General features: G+C 44.1%; 1 protein-coding gene across 1 annotated transcript in view; it reads left to right on the top strand.

The window, feature by feature from the left end:
- Positions 1-5,147: 5,147 nt before the first annotated feature.
- The window catches only part of TESK2 (testis associated actin remodelling kinase 2), a 71,772-nt gene continuing 60,750 nt past the window's right edge, over positions 5,148-16,169 (top strand). Inside the window, exons 1-2 of the mRNA XM_080348566.1 lie at positions 5,148-5,385; positions 13,166-13,469. Coding sequence (XP_080204692.1) covers positions 13,248-13,469 — 222 coding nt within the window. The 5' untranslated portion in view covers positions 5,148-5,385; positions 13,166-13,247. The remainder of the gene's footprint in view (positions 5,386-13,165; positions 13,470-16,169) is intronic.

Here is a 16,169-nt window from a genome sequence, read left to right as displayed (position 1 = left end):
ATTGCAGACATAAGGGCAGCAAGTGTGAGGAGTGTAACAAGAGGAGGGGAGGCTGCTGCGCAGCCCCTGGAGGCGAAAAGCTGTGCTTTAATCCCGGAGAGGAGCTGGCTTAGCTTGGGAGCGAGGACAGTGCACCAGACAATGCAGGAACCCTTTTGGGCCTTGGCATGGGGCAGGAGAGGTGGGACTGATGTCCACGTGGGCTGGTGGCTTGGATGCTTAACAGGACTGTGTGGTCTCTTTGGGCATCCACCATGGTCCAAGCTAGTACCAATGTTTCTGCACTCTGGTGGCTGTTACTGGGAATACATCTTTGTCAGATATCTAAGGTTTTCCCCCACAAAATCGATATTTTGGCATCAGACAACCCAAAAACTCAGAGGCTGCTGGGGGGAGATGTGCCCCAGGCCTGCCCTGGGGTCTCGCTCTTTGCTCCTCGTCTCCTCAGGGTGCACGGCTGGAGCACGGTCTGATGGGCTCTCCCTGGGGCTGAAGCCACCCAGGAGCAGTGACACAGGGTCAGTGCTCACCCACCACCCTGGCGCTTGCACAGCCTGGCTGGGAGCATGGTGGGGCAGGCTGGAGCAAGCTGGCCTGCAATGTGCAGCTCCATGCCTGCGGTACCACAAGGAGCTTGGCCCCAGCTGTGCCACGCACCGTGTCAGCGTGGACAGGCTCTGAGCTGGCGCCAGGACAGCAGATGGCTGTGATGGGAAGGCAGGAGAGCACAAGACCATAGCATTGGTCACAGCAGGGCAGCCGCCTAAATGGGAATATCCATCTGCCCCAGCTCAAGCCTCTCTGGCTCCCCGGGCAGGGTGCCTGGTGCTGCTGCCAGCCTCCTCCTGGGCTCTGCCCAGTCTCCTGGAAGAGGAATGTGGAAGATGCTCAGACAAACCCATAGTTGCCAGGTCTCGTATGGAGACATGTGATGCCAGGTTTGAGCTGACGTGACAGCACGGCTTTGTGCTCAGGGACACGCTGGTTGCCTTGCCCACACCGGTGGTGAGACAGAATCGTTAATCTCGTTCTTCATCATCATGCATGTAAATCCTTGTCTGGAGGACAGTGTGCAGGCAGCCCCCACAGGACAAGGGGTAATGGGATCAAGCTGGAACACAAGAGGTTCCACTTAAATTTGAGAAAAAACTTCTTCTCAGTAAGGGTGACAGACAGTGGCCCAGGCTGCCCAGGGGGGTTATGGAGTCTCCTTCTCTGCAGACATTCCAACCCACCTGGACATGTTCCTGTGCGACCTCACCTGGGCGTTCCTGCTCCAGCAGGGGGATTGGACTAGATGATCTTTTGAGGTCCCTTCCAATCCCAAACATACTGTGATACTGTGAGAGCCCTCCCTGCTGCCAGGAGGGTGGTCATGGCGTGAGAGGGAGCACAAGGTCCAAGTGCAGCCCCAGCTGCGCCGCATTCTGCTCAGAGCGGTGGGACATGCCCGCTCACGGGTGAGCAAACCTCACCTTGGGCTGCAAAGGCCACTTGCAAGGCTGGCTGAGGGAGGCACGGGTGGGAGAATGTGTCTCCAGGGGAGCCTGTTAAGATGCTTTTTGAAATCTAAGCGGTTTAGTGTGTGACTAAAAAGCCTAAAGGGATCACTTTTCATGGCTGTCTTGTTAAATGTCCACCAAAGACAACGGCTAGAAAAGGGACAGCATTGTCATTAGGCAAGGGTAAATTCCAGGCAGTGCCACCCGGACCCTCTCCTCTAGCTCCTGTGACAAGACTCCAGATCTCCATGGGTGTAAATCAGAGCAGAATTTGACCATTCCTATCTAAAAGGGATGTTTGTTCTTGTTGGATTTTATTACATGAAGTATTCCATGGGTTAAATCACTAAGATGCCCAATCTCATCACAGTGCTGTGAAGCCAAACCACTGTCTTGTTCCCCTGGGAGGGCAGAAAGACATCCCCATTTAGACATCCCCATTAGACAGTCAGTCTCATTTTGGAGCTCACAAAACCTCTCTGTCGGGGAAAACAGCTGCTCTGCTACAGCGGAGGCAGAAGTTACATGACTACATTGCAGTGTTTCTCCTTGGGAAGGAGAAATCTCCTGAACTTCCCTTCTCCAGGGCATTTCCAAAGCCTGGGGGAAAGAATTCCCCCTCCTGCCTGCTCTCACCCAACTTCTCTTATGTCTATTTTTATTGCCACCCTGTGAGTTAACCCTTGGCTGCTCTTTTGCCAAACCGGTTATGTTTAAAAAGCCAAAGCGATCTGTCTGGGGAAGAGAGTCGGTCTGAGAGCAGAGAGGAGTGTTTTGAAGTGGCTGATGTTTGCGTGGGGCAGCAGCGCTGGAGCAGCTGCGGGAGGGGGAATACCCACCATGAGCAGAGCTGCCTGCGGTCTCACAGGCTGGGTGACCCTACTGGGGTGCAAGACAGAGACAGAACTAAGTACGCTGTGACATCTGCAAGACTTTGTCTTTGATGAGTCTCTTTCATGAGTCTTCTAATACAATATTCATTTTCCTCTCTCTGAGAGACAGGGGAAGGCTACAAAAGCCGCTCATCTTCTGCAGGTATTAAGGCCATAGATTTGCTGGGGGTCCTTGTGCTGGCTGTGAGGAGTGACGGGGGACTTTCTCTTGACTCACACGCACACATGGTCACCAGCAAAACACATTGTTTTGTCCACTTTCCAAATTAAGGCCTTGCCTTCAAGATAAAGCCACAGGAGGGATGATAAAACTACCTTATTTCCCTCTCAAAAAAGGGATCATCTGTGACATACATCACAGGACCTCATGCGATGTTATAGGAAGTACTATACAAGTGTTTCCATTTGAGATGTAACTTTACCGAACCACACTGGCATATTTGAATGCCATATTTGCACCAGCCCATGGGATAAACACTCACTCATGGATATTACCAGTAAGACATTTATTTGCAGGATAAAGGCAGAGACAACGTGTATCTTGTTTTGAAGTAGAAAAGAGGTGAAATTTCTGGTGGGGCACTGGGGAAAGAGAATTCAGTCGCTTCAGTGCTGGGATTAGCTCCCAAAAAGAGAACTAATAAAAAGCTACCAGCAGATGTCACCTCGAAGCCAACTAACGGCTGCCAAACCAGCAGGGACGGGGGATACTGGGGAAATAGCGAGGTGAAATGGGAAGGCACTGGGGGTGTCTTCAAGGCGATACCAGACCGCAAAATCACTGCGCCCCGGCACAGTGAACGACCACGGAGATGCTTCAGAGTCGGCTTTGTAAAGGCTTTTCAACTTGCTTGGATAAATCCCAGCAAAATGCAAAGCATTGAAATTTAACTTTAAAAAATCAGTTCTACCAAATTAAAAACCCCACAAAACTTGATGAAAAGCCCCATTCTGGAGCTCAGTTCTGCTTGAGTGTCAGCAAGCAGGACACTGACGGATTGGAGTAGTTCTGTCTGCTTTGTCAGTGCTTAAAATATGACGGCTACAATAATGTTTAATGGCTTAATTACAAGAGCTTTGTTGCACCATGCGTTTGAGCTGTCATTAGAATAGATGTTTGCATATGGTTGATATTTAGCATTTGGGAGTGTGGGAAAATTCCCTGTGAAGGGAATCCAGACGGAAAAATAAGAAAACAGGACAACTTATTTCCCATGCAAAGTACTTTTAATTTATTACCAGTGCAGACATTATTGTACATATATATATATATATTTTTTTTTTTTTCCAGGTAAATTTACAAAGTTTTGCTGTAGAATTGGGTGAAATTCTGAGACTAAATTAAATCAATATACTGCAGGCTAGAGATTTTAATCCAACTGTAAATCTTCATTCATTATTATTTGTAGAGCTGGTGCTGATGTTTCCAACATGAAATTCCCTCGAACACATTTTGGATTGAGCTGTAAAGATTAGATGTAAACAGTGACGAAGGATAGTGAGAAAACATATTACTAATATGGCAAGGCAAGGCTGAGCAATGCATTCCTGTCCAAGACCCTTCTGCTGTTTTAACTGGGATTCAGTTATTCTGTCCAAGAATCTACAGCAAATTAACTTTGTTTCTTAAAGAGTTTCAGTAAAAATAGCTCAACCACTGCCAAGGATGAGGTCAGGGAAAAAAATCGGTCCCTTGCCAATGTAAAACAAACCCCAGCCCCCCTCACCACCATTTAATGAGATGTTCTAGTCCCGCCGTGCTTTGGAATGGATATTTGAAGTCTGGCAGTGTGTCCTAGCAGGAAACAAGGTATCCTTTTTCTATACTTTTCAAACTGCCTGCATGTGGATAAGCCATAATTTGAAAAAAATAGCAGTTTGTATGCGAAAAATCACAGACTTATTACATCTGGGAAGCCAGAACCTCCGGGTATTTGGGTTGCGCCGAGCAGGCTGCAGGCAGCGGCTGAGCAGGGGGTTCTGTGTCCTCCGCTGTGACCGACACCTCGAGTGGGGTGCAGGCGGCTGGAAAATCAAGGACGAGTTTGGGTTAAATGCTGAAGTCGTGAGAGCTGGAGTGAGGAGGAGAGGAGTGAGTCCTGCGGGGCAGAGCAGCGGCCGGCCAGCGGAGGTGAGGACAGCAGCGACGCCGCCACGGAGCCCACGCACGGTCGCTTTGAAGCCGGGTGCTCCCCTGCCGGCTGTCAATGGCTGCCCGAGCGGAGGGGTGAGCGTTGCTGTCGGCACTGGCTGCGGCGCTGCTCCGGCTTTAGGGCGAAGGGCCGGCGGGACCCGCAGTATGAGAGGACAACGATCCCCGGACCCGTTGCGGTGCCCGTCCCGCTGACAGCTTCACGCCCAGCGCTGCGTATAAACATACGCGGATTGGCTGCTCCGCCCGTCCGTCACCGCGTGTGCCACAGTCTTACTGGCTAACTCGCTTACTTGTAACCCGTCCTCAAAGGCTGACCAGTGAAAGCGAGGCGCCCCTAGCAACGCCCCTCTCTCTTTCTTCTCACTGGCTCCCGCTCTTGTCTTGGGAGCTGTTGTTGCTCTTTTGGTTGGGCGATCGGCCTGCCTCTCAAGTGGCTCATGACCAATTAAAAAGGAGTATTCTCGTGGACTACCTGCGAGTCCCTCCGCTTGGTTTCCCTTAATCCATTGGCCGAAGGGTGCCGTCCATCTAGCCCTGTCCCGCACCGATTGGCTGTTAGGGAGGGGCGGTGCTGTGGGCGGCTCGGCGGCGGCGCTCGCCGCGGGGGGGCGGACGCGTGAGGAGGAGGCGGGGGCCGCGGGAGGAGGAGGAGCCGCGGTGATCACGGCCCCGGGTCCCGCAGCTGGGCTCTCTCCTCACATGGGGCCCCCTCGCTTGCCGCAGCGGCGGGGCAGACCCTCGCCGCGCTGCTGAGGGGCCGGGGCTTGGCTGCCGGTGGGGTATGCGGCCATGAGAGCCCGCGCCGCCCGCAGGCCCTGCTGGCGCCGCCGCGCAGGTAACGGCCGGCGCGCGAGGGGCTGAGCGGGGCGCGAGCGGAGAGCGGGGCGGGGGGAGCCCGCGCGGCCCCGCGGAGGCCCGTGCGGGAGGCGGCGGGGCGGGAGGCGGGAGCGCGCCGGGAAGGGCAGCCTGTCAGCGGAGGGGAAGGGGCGGCCGGCGGGGTCCCGCTGCTCCCCGCCCCCGGCAGCGCGGGGAGCTGAGCGATGTGTTTCGGTGAGCAGGTGTGCGGGGTCGCTGCGTTCGCCCTGCGGGTGAGGGGGAGCGGGGGCCGCAGGGCGCCTGAGCGCTGCGGGGAAAGCCGGCTGGAGAAACCCGTGCCCTGATCCGGGGGCAAGGGTCTGCCTGAGCACGGCTGGGAGCGCTGCCCAGCCACATGAGGATTGCCTCGAAAATGGTCACTTTGCCAAGAGGTGCGAAAGCTTTGGCTCCGGCTTTGCTATTTTAAGTGCTACCCTGTAAAAATACATGAATCATGTTTTAATGACAGGCTCGACTGCTCAGGTGTATGTGCATATATGTTTGCTTTATGGCTTTCAGATGAAAGGTGCTGTATAAACGCAGATGATCGCCCTTAATATTGCATTCCTTTGAGGGTGGGAACCGTATTTGCATTAAGTATGGAGGACTTCCCGTTTATATATTCTGGTAGATAGGAAAGTTGATAGCTGAAACCTAAAATTTTGAGAGTACTGAATTGAATCTTATTTAAGTTTATGCCTTTCTTTCTGTGCACCCAAAGGAGACTTGCAGCTAATGTTCAGGCTAATTTATGAGAAGCCTTTATGCTTCAACTGAAATGGCTTTTTTTTTTAAGTAGAGATCAGAGTTCTAGTATATTTTATTGTCTGCAAGATCAACAGACTTACAGTTCCATGGACTTAATTAGACAGTGGAATTTACAACCTAAGATAAGACTTTTTTTATGAGAAACTGATATGCCCAGTGGACTAGCCATAAACCTTTCCATTTAGTCATCATATTTGGAAATTATTGTTGCATACCATATCCTGATAGGCCAATAAAAATGTCATTTTCTGAGTCTCGCAGAAGTATATGGTACAGCTTTAGACATGGCTGCGTAATTCCATTGTCCGTTTTGGTTTGTCTTCATGTTGCATGTAAAACATGAGTAGCTTGAACTGAAGGCAAAGGGATGTGTTCCCTGTACCTGGTGGCAAGTGTGGGTTTTTTTTTTACTTGGCTTTTTTGTGCTATTAGGATAAACAGCTGTCAGTGGGAGCAGAGCAGGAAATAGAAACAGGAATCTTTGCTTCAATACTTAGTATTTTTGCGACTGTGGAAGGACACATTTGGTCTAAATGGGATATTCTGGTGGTATAGCCTCCTGTAACCTAGTTGTACCCTACAATTCTATATGTTTGCTTTTGCCATTGTAATTATTTATGCAAGTGATTTCACAAATTCGTGAAAGAAAAGCAGGATTAAAGGAGGGGACTGTTGCTTCTGTGTCTGCTGCAGAAAAGAATGAAGCTTGTGGTTCACTTGCATCATAGGTTCCCTTTCTGTATTCTTCCTCTAGCTGAGAACCATGCATTTGCACAATGGCAAAGCTGCTTATTATATCCCTGCAGCATGGTACCTTGCAGCCCAACATAAAAAATAAGTGCTCTTCTACTCAAGATCAAACAAGGTCAACATTCATGACTTTTTTTTTTTTATGCCCTTTTCCTGCTTGTTAATTCCCTAACATATTCACTTCGAGTTGTGTGTTTATCAGTAAGTACGTCTAATAATCAGTAACTGTATCACACTGGCTCCATCTGTTGTCTGTTGCCAAGGCCTCCTTCTGACTTGGATAGTAAGCTTCTTTTCATATGGCCCTGTCACTTTTTTCTAAGTTGAACACATTTCTGGTAGTGGCCAAGCCACTTTTAGGTATGTTTGTCCTACTGGTTGCACTGGAGAACTGTAATAGCTCTGGCAACCCAGAGTGGACTTAGTTGAGGTAACTTTGCTTTTGAAGGCTGACTTGGTACATTCCAGGTCTGTGGCTCACAGAGTTACGTGTTTCTCCGTGGTACCCAGGGTGCCTCAGATTGATATGTAAACACCAGCAAACTCCAATGTCTCCAGTTCCTTAACAACAACAGATTTGGGAAGCCCTGTTCTCACTTCAAAAATTCATAAATAGCCAAGGCTGTGTTACTGTTCCATTCGTGCAGCTGGTACCTGAAGGAAACATGGTACTGGGTGTTTCACCATAACTGGTGTTTCAGCTGTGTTTTAAGGTTAGATTACAAAATGGGTTTTAAGTATTTGTTGAGATGATACTTTCAGCTGGAAAATACAAATATTGTCTGTCCCGTGTGATGGTGTATGAATGTAAGATTGTATTCAAGAGAGGTCTGTCAGGTATGAAAGTCAGGCTGCTCACCTTACTTTCATCCCTCTTTTGAGCATTCTTGTTCTCTTTTCTTGCCTTTGCTCTGCTGGATTGTCTCAGTGGCTGCATTGAAACAGCAGAAAGTGGCGTCCCATCTCATGTGAATCCTCCCAGTGTTAATAGAGCTGTCAGTCCTCAGCCATAAACCTGGCAGAGGCGCTGAAGGGGGAATTCCTTGATTACTGAGATGTTACAATACCTGTTGGTATTGGAAGGCTTTGATTCCCTTTGTTTTCCTCAAGAGCTAAGCAAACATCAGCCTGCTGACACCTGGAAGGCATGAGCTGCTTCTCAGTGTCTTTACTGAGCTCTGTTTTGTTAGCCAAACGTAATATATTAAAATTATCCATTTGAAGCAGCAGCTGTGTAGTGTACATGATCTACTTGAGTGATTATTTAACTCTAACGATGCTCTGTAACTAGGCTAGAGTCTGTCTACACTGTGTATTGCACTGACTAAAACCAGACTAGGAGACAAATGGATTTTGTGAGGTCCCTCTGTAGAGGTTTAGTTTTCTATTATAGTTGGACCCACGAAACTGTTGGCAATTATACTATGGGCATATGGATCAAGTGATTTTTCTGTTTGTTTGTGTGGTTCCCCACCCCCCCCCAGTGATATTTGCCTTCTAAGTGTGTGCCAGAATTTATGCCTATGCTTGATGCAAATATTTTTAAATCTACAACCTTGGCCCTGAATCCTGAGCTCTGCAGTAAATTAATAGCTAGTCTCTTTTACTGGTTTCAGACTTGGCTTCAGTCACAAAATAAATGAACTGTTTGTTTCAGCTTAGCCTCTTGTGGAAGTTTGTTTGCACTATAAAACCACAATGCAGTTTAGCAGACTTCCAGTTTTTGGAGTGGTGTATTAGGGCTAATGCAGGTCTCTTCTGAGGAATGTCAGCCCTCCTTGTGGGAAGCTTTTGTTATGACAGTACTGGCCAGAGCTTGGAATTATCCCCTACAGGGGAGGTGAAATTAAAGCAAGATGTTACCTAAATGAAAATAGAAAATGTTGAGATTTTGACATTCATATGTAGTGTTGCAATTAAGAATTTAAATTGGACCCTGAGACTTAATGCTGTAAAAGTAGTTAAAAGACTTCAGCTTCAGGATGAGCTGGGCCAAACATAGTGCAAGTTCTGATACTTGTAACCACCTTGCCTATAAATATTTGATATTATCCTTCTATCAAAGACAAGAAGCTAAGTTGTGGATAAACCAAGGAACTTTTGCTCTGTTAGGAAAGCAGATGATAGATGACAGCAGTTGAGAACAAAACTGTGGAATGCCTGGATCTCTTTACCTGTTTAGTTTGAGTTCTTGTGTTTTACTCTCAAACTTTTTTTTCTCCTCCAGGCTAATGACCTCAAAGTCAATGCAGTCTCTGGAAGATTTTGCTCTTTACATTCCTCTGAAGCTTTTCTAAAATTTGCACATTACTACAGTGAATGCTTCCCCCTGCTCCCCTCAGTTATTATTTTGTTGAGTGACACTTGCCAGCGTAATTCCTTCATGTTTTTGTAGTGCTAGGCTTTGAAGCTACATCATGCTATGAGTTTAAATAGTTAACTCTTGGCAAATTACTTATGTCAAAGCTTTGGCATCTTGTTCTTCAGAAAACCTTTTCAAATTAATAACATGCATCCACCAGATTTATTGCTTTCCAGGCTGCATGCCTAGCGACAGTCTTCTGTGTCTAAAAAAGGCTGTTGTTGTTAAGGCCATCTTTTAGGAAACTGCAAGGTTGACATTTGGGTGCAAATATGCATGTTATAAAGATACAGGGGACAGCAAAAGTCTTAGTAATGAATTGAAATGTTTGGTTTGGGTTGATTGGTTTGTATGTTTGTTTTTAAGGATCATCTTTTATACCCCATGAAACTTCACCCATTTTTATATCTATGAAGCCTACAATTTCACCTCTTAGTTTTACATTGATGGGTGGGGTATAACTTGACGTGCTGTTGTGGGGTTTTCATCTTTAAATATTTGCAAGCTTAGGTATTGGTTTCGAAAGCCGAACATCTAATTAACCAAATAAATGCTGATAGTATTTGTATTTATTGTAAATTCAATGAGTAAAAAAGTCCATGCATTCATGCAGTAGTGAAAGTGATCCTAAAATAATATTAACATGGGTAATTATTTTTCTTCTTCAAGGTTTGTTTTGTTACACTAAGAAATTAAGATGTGGTAGGGCACGAAACATTCTGTAATTGTGCTTTTCAGTAATGTAGTAAATGTGTGAGTAGGGCAGGTATGCATTTCGAGAGTTTTTAAGCTGAACTTTATTATGAAAAAAACCCACCCAACAACCTTTTAGCTGGTTGCAGGATTTGCAGGATAGTCTTGGATTCTGTTCAGTGCACTTTAATTAACCACACAAGGTAGTAAATTAAAGTACCTCAGACTGACTTGACAGTCAATTAAACCTTGGTTGATTTCATTGAGAATGTGATCATTAGTGTAATTGGCCAAAATGACAGGAGGCCCACTTGGAATTGTGCCCACTTGAAATTTTCCTCTAATTCTGTGTGTGCAATCCTGGGCGGAAAAGGAGACAAACGGAGCTCTATCCTAATAATTTCCAAGGATTTCGTGTAGCTGTCTGGAAATAAGGCAAACTCCAGCAGGCAAAAATGAAGGAACGGGTTACTTGGGAATCCAGATGGCAAAACCTTTTGGGGTTTGTGTTGTGTGAAGTACTTTGAATCTCGTCTTTCATTGTGGGGTTTGTATAGAGTTTTGCAAAGTTCACCATGTGATTTTGATCAAAAGGATGTGTATGTATGAGGGTTTCTTTATTTTTTAATAGATTGAGAGACTATATTGAGAGCTGATATTTTGTTAATGGTATTTGGTTACTTAGGACAGAGTTAGGCTTTTCCTCCTGTTTAAGATTGCTTACATAACTTGGTATCTTCCTCTAGTTAATATAACAGCAATCTTTCTATTTTCTTTTTGTATATATATTGCTATGCCTGAGAACTTAAACTTATAGTCCTGATTTACAAGTTGCTTTAGTTTGCTGGGCTGCGGTGTGGACGTGTTGTTTCACTAGATGTAGCAAGGGTGTTTATAAGCTCCAGAGTCCACTTAATCTGGTGTTACTGTCATACTGGAGTGTTAGACTGTGCATTTATGGGGCAAATGCTTGTGCCCTTCCTGGGAAAGCGTCTAGTGCATGTGGGCATTACTCTGATGCAAATAAGTTCTAAAAAATGGTTTCTTCAATTACAGCAGGTTTTCTGGTCAGTCTTCAAAGTTACCTGCATCTCCTGTTCCAGAAAATGAGTTGTTAACACCATGGTTTCCTGTCTGTCTTCCTTCCACAGACAGTTCTTTCTTTATCTCCTTGAGAGTAACCAAATGTTAGTTTGTCCCTTTTAGATCAAAAGGAATTATTTAAATGTGCCTTGGAAATTCCTGGGCATCTTCTCTATAGCTGGGGAGGTTCTCTGGGCTATTTTTCTTAACTAGGGAGCTATAACAGGCTGTGTCTTCCCATTGGTGCTTCTGTACCATTTCCAGACCTTCAAGGCTCATGGGGCAAGAATATGAGGTCAGAAATTGGATCCCGATCTTCTGTGTGGCAACTGGCCACACCACAACATTAGACTGTATGGTACTATCATCTGAAAAGTGCAGTAAGCTCATGATATGGGAGTCTGCGTATAAAATTCTGTAGGAATAACATGACATGGGATTTGATGGAGATTCTATTTTCTTAATCACTGGTAAGATTCTCTTACACCCACCTCCTCCTGACTCCCATTTAGACAGGGTTAGTGTTAAGGTGGTTGAAATAAACACCTCGAAAAATATGAGGGGTTTTTGTTTGTTTGTTTGCTTTTTTGAGAGGATGACCTCAAATTAATTGCATGCAGTTCAACAGAGCTTACTTCTGAAGGCAGGGAAGGACTGATGTTTTTCTGATGTGTTGGCACAGAGCATCTCTGGAAGATGCACTGCATACAAAACATGGGTAGAGCAGCACTGCTGTATATTCAGAGGACAGCTGGTGTGCCTCTGTTTTTGAGATGCCTTTCAAATTTAGTGTATTGTTCAGGTTTAAATAGAAGTATAATTGCCTGGTCTGTTCTCTGCTTTGCGATTATTTTATCTACCTTTTTTTTTTTTTTTTTAAATTTTATTATTTCCTTCCCCTCCCTCCAGTTTTTCATTTGCTCTCAGAGTGGGACGAGGGGGGAAAAAAAGAGAGAAATCTGTCCTTTTTGTGACTGCTCACTTTGTTCAGGTTTTGTAGGGGCTCACCCAAGTGCTGTAAATGAACAGTTAAGTGTGGAAAAGATGAATAACCTATTGAGTCTAAGGTTTAAAGAAAAAAAAACAAGTAGGCCACCTGTCAGGTTTGCCAGTCCAAGCTGCATTTGATGGGCTCCAGAGTCATCCCGATTACTTCATCATCCTCTTAAAAATTTAAAATATAAATAAATAAATAAAAATCCCTTACTGTTGTTTCTTTTTCCTCTCTTTTCCCTTTTTTTTTTTTCTCCTCTCGTACTTGGCAAATGTAGCTTATTTCCTGTGTTTGGTTGAACTGAAATTAATATAGCTTTAAAAAGTATCTTAGGGAGAAGAACTGTTCCAGCAGTTTCTTATAAGAATTCTTTGGTTTTGTGGCAGGATTGTTGAGGTTTTTATAAACTTGGGGGCTAGATCTGCAGTGGATTTAAACGTGTGTTCCTACCAGTTAAGGAACTGGTCTTGGAACACTCGTAGGTGGAAGCTTTAAAAACAAAGGTTTAGGTGCTCCAGCCTCCAGCTACTGTTATTGACAACTAATAATTTTCCTTATGCTAACTGAAAGTCAAACTGTTTTCTATAGTTAGGGATGCTTTGTTCAGTCTCTAATGTGAAGTCATTTCTTGCAACAGCAGATTGGTCACCAACTGCTACTGAAGCAGAATAGAACGTTACATTTTGTGGGTTTCCTCCTGCTTAGTTGATGGCTTTAGCAACCAGAACTTGAGTAAAAAAGAAAGGGGGTGGGGAGGGAATGGAAGTTGTTACCAGTTAAATTTAGAGTTCCAAACCTATTCATCTTGGAATAGCCAGAGGATAGATCCTTGCCATGAATCTAAAGGAAAAGTTTGTTAGGTTGTCTGTCTTTATTTATGATACTATGGGGTTGGGTGTGGTGTGGTGTGTACGTTTGTTTGTGTTGTGAGGTTTTTTTGTTTGTTTTGGGGTTTTTTGGTGTGTGTTTGTTTTTGTGCCTCTACTTGGATATCTCCTGCTTTTTTGTTGTTGTTGTTATTCCTTTAAACTAGTATAAGCTGTGTTGGAGTCCTGTCAAACTTATTAGGTATGTTTAGAATAATGATAATCTCAATTTCTTGTATTTTAGGATCCAACAAGAGTAGAGAACACAGCAAATTACCCGAAATGTGAGAAGCCTTCCCTTAGCAAAGTAAAACCTTGTTTTCAAAATGGACCGAAGTAAGCGGAATTCAATAGCAGGATTTCCACCTCGCTTGGAGCGCGCTGAAGACTTTGATGGTGGCCCTGGAGGAGACGGGACTGCATCCCAGATAGGAAGAGTTTGTACCTCTTCATACAGAGCCCTGATAAGTGCCTTTTCCAGACTTACCCGTCTCGATGACTTCACATGTGAGAAGATTGGCTCTGGTTTCTTCTCGGAGGTGTTCAAGGTGTGTGTTTAGTTTTTTCCTCTATTCATGTTGATTGCTTCATAGTTGCTGCTGAGAATGTACCAGAGTATAAGCAGAAGTACTTTTCACAAAAGTACTTGTCAGAGAAGTCAACTGTTTGTTCTTGTATTTTATTTACTCAGGGTGAGTGAGTGAGTGTCACTCTTTAAACTATGTTTTTTACTTGTAATTTATTTGTGCAATTGCAGAGGCTATTTAGGAGAAACAGGGAAAGCTTAAAAAACCCCTCAGGTTGGTTCATCATTTGGTCTCTGCCATGTATTTTTGCATTCATGGGTGTATTAAACACTAATGGCTGTTGTGTTTTTTTCATATACAAGTGTGAATGTCTTTAATTTAGCTAGATTAGTTTTGTGGGCTTGCACTCACTTTTTAGTAGTCTGCCTCCCAACACTAGATACACGTGTGTTAGGAGATGTACATATGATTACTGAATTTGAAACCACAAAATTTATTGCACTGAAGCTACAATGCATTTAGGTGTTTGTTTCTTTTCCTGCTTGCTATGCGGTGCCTCTAACTCAAATAATCAGAGACTGGTTTGATGTAAATAGTATGAATGAGAAAATCTGATGTTGCCAGTGACTTGCTGCTCTGAATCTGGGAAGTGGATGAGAACTTTGTAAAGCAATTTGTGAAACCATACAGGCAACCCCAGTTTTTTAGCACTGGTGATATTTCTGCTGTTCTGGTAAGGTTTGTCCTAGAGGAATGGGACATTGAGTTGACTTCCAGCCTTTCATGCACTGCAAAAATAATTTGTTTCCTTGTCCCAGTTCCTGAGTTTAAACCAAGTCGCTCCCCAAATTATTTCCATTTCAAGTGAAATGCCAGAAAACTTTATCTCACAATATATTATGTCCATTCCGTGACACCGTGTGGTGTTTTCTTTAAGAATTTAAACAAAAAAACCTCTTATTCAGCTTTATTGATGTAAATAGAAATGTGAATTAGAAAATGCAGATTATGATGGTGATGCTTTAATACTCAAAGGCATTCAGATCTCCATATATATCTCTCTTCTTGTGGAAAGGCAAGTCACACCGCAGATTTTTTTCTGTTTAGCTAGATATATGAAATTTAATTCTGACTAACACAAGTTTTTAATTCCTTCAAATGGGCAGACATGGCAAATTTTATTTGGGGTGTGTAGTAGGCATGGTACAGGTCAGCTCTTTATAAAGCCAGTTTCTATACAAATTGAGAACACAGTGGTTTTTGTTTGGTTTTCTTATTTTCCTGTTTGGAAAAGCTTTCTGTAATTCATTTTGTAGCACCTGTCTTTATATCCAGATATTTCTTAACATGGATTGAACTGATTTTTAGGTCCTGTGTGTCACTGGAACTCATCTTTATAACTTTCACAGCAAAGCTACTGTGAAGTATGTAAGGGTACCAATAGACTTTTGTCACCTTTAAGTAGTGGGAATAACAGATTTTGGTTTATTTGTGTGAATTTCAGAATTCGTGTTTTGGAGTAGTTTTGTCTTACGTTTATCTCAGTGTTGTTGAGTAGATATTGTGTCTTTTCCTATTATGTAAATTTAGGATCTTGCCCTCTTTCATACTTGCATTTTCCAGTGCTTAGATTATGAATCTATCCTATAGCAGTATTGTCAATCATATTTATGTTTGGACTTCAAAAGGTTTTGTAGTAGAATAGCTGCATGCTTTGTGAACAGATTGACTATATGAAATAGCTACGATATTCTACCATGTATTGGTGAGGAACATCATGGAGAAGTGCCCTGAGGCAAGGTGCTCATATACTCAGCATTATAGATAATTGTGAAACAAAAGTAGCTGTGGGAAGAAAGTGGCTAAAAGTATATTTCCAACACTCACAGTGACTGATTTTTTTAATAATACTGTATTTTAGGAGAGCACTTGGTTTAGCCAGGTAGTGGCATATAGAGGTAAACGTCTGTTTCAGAATTTACACTGATTGAGAGAAATCCTTGATACCCGATTTAACTTCTTGTGCATTAAGTCTGCTAACTCTTTAAAAAGCTTCCCCTGCCATTCCCCTTTTCGGTAAGCTAAACTAGACATCACACGGTGTCAGTCTGCAATCAGTAGTGCCATTACTCTAGGAGAGCATGGTAGTAGTCTGAGTATCTAGTGTCTGTTTTCCCAGAAACAACCACGGACCTCCTGCAGGGACACAATGAGCGATAAAACCTTTTCTTTCACCTCAGCTTCAAACAAGGTCTCGCTTCAGTTTTGGCACAAAGGGGTGAGAATGCATTAGGACCTTATCTTAGATGCAGTTCCATGCTCATTTAAGAAGGTTTCTGTTCTGCTAGTTTATCTGCATGACCCCCTCAGTAATTAATCCTGCTGTGCTGATGATCAGATTTCATGCAAGAACCTTGATGTGCTTCCAGGCTGGAGAGCCTCATGGTTTGACACAGTTAAAGTTTGGCCTGATCCTTAGGCTCCCAGCTGAACAATTGAACTCAAGAAGAATACAGGACAGTTCTAGGCTTGCTGCGTAAGTAGCTTTACAAGAGCAATGAAGCCTTCCCTTTGAATTGGCAAAGGTGCCTCCAAAACCACCATGTCACCAGAGATTTTTTCAATTATATATTTGTCTATTGTTTTGTGAGTGTTATATACTAGATTCACTCAAGTGTTTTCATAAAGAATGCTTGGGCTGTTTTGATGCTTTGGGATTTT

Source organism: Nesoenas mayeri (assembly GCF_963082525.1).
Source record: "Nesoenas mayeri genome assembly, chromosome: 8".
In the NCBI taxonomy this organism is placed as follows: domain Eukaryota; kingdom Metazoa; phylum Chordata; class Aves; order Columbiformes; family Columbidae; genus Nesoenas; species Nesoenas mayeri.
The sequence above is the reverse complement of the archived record's forward strand: the minus strand, read 5'-3'. Positions and strand labels throughout refer to the sequence as shown.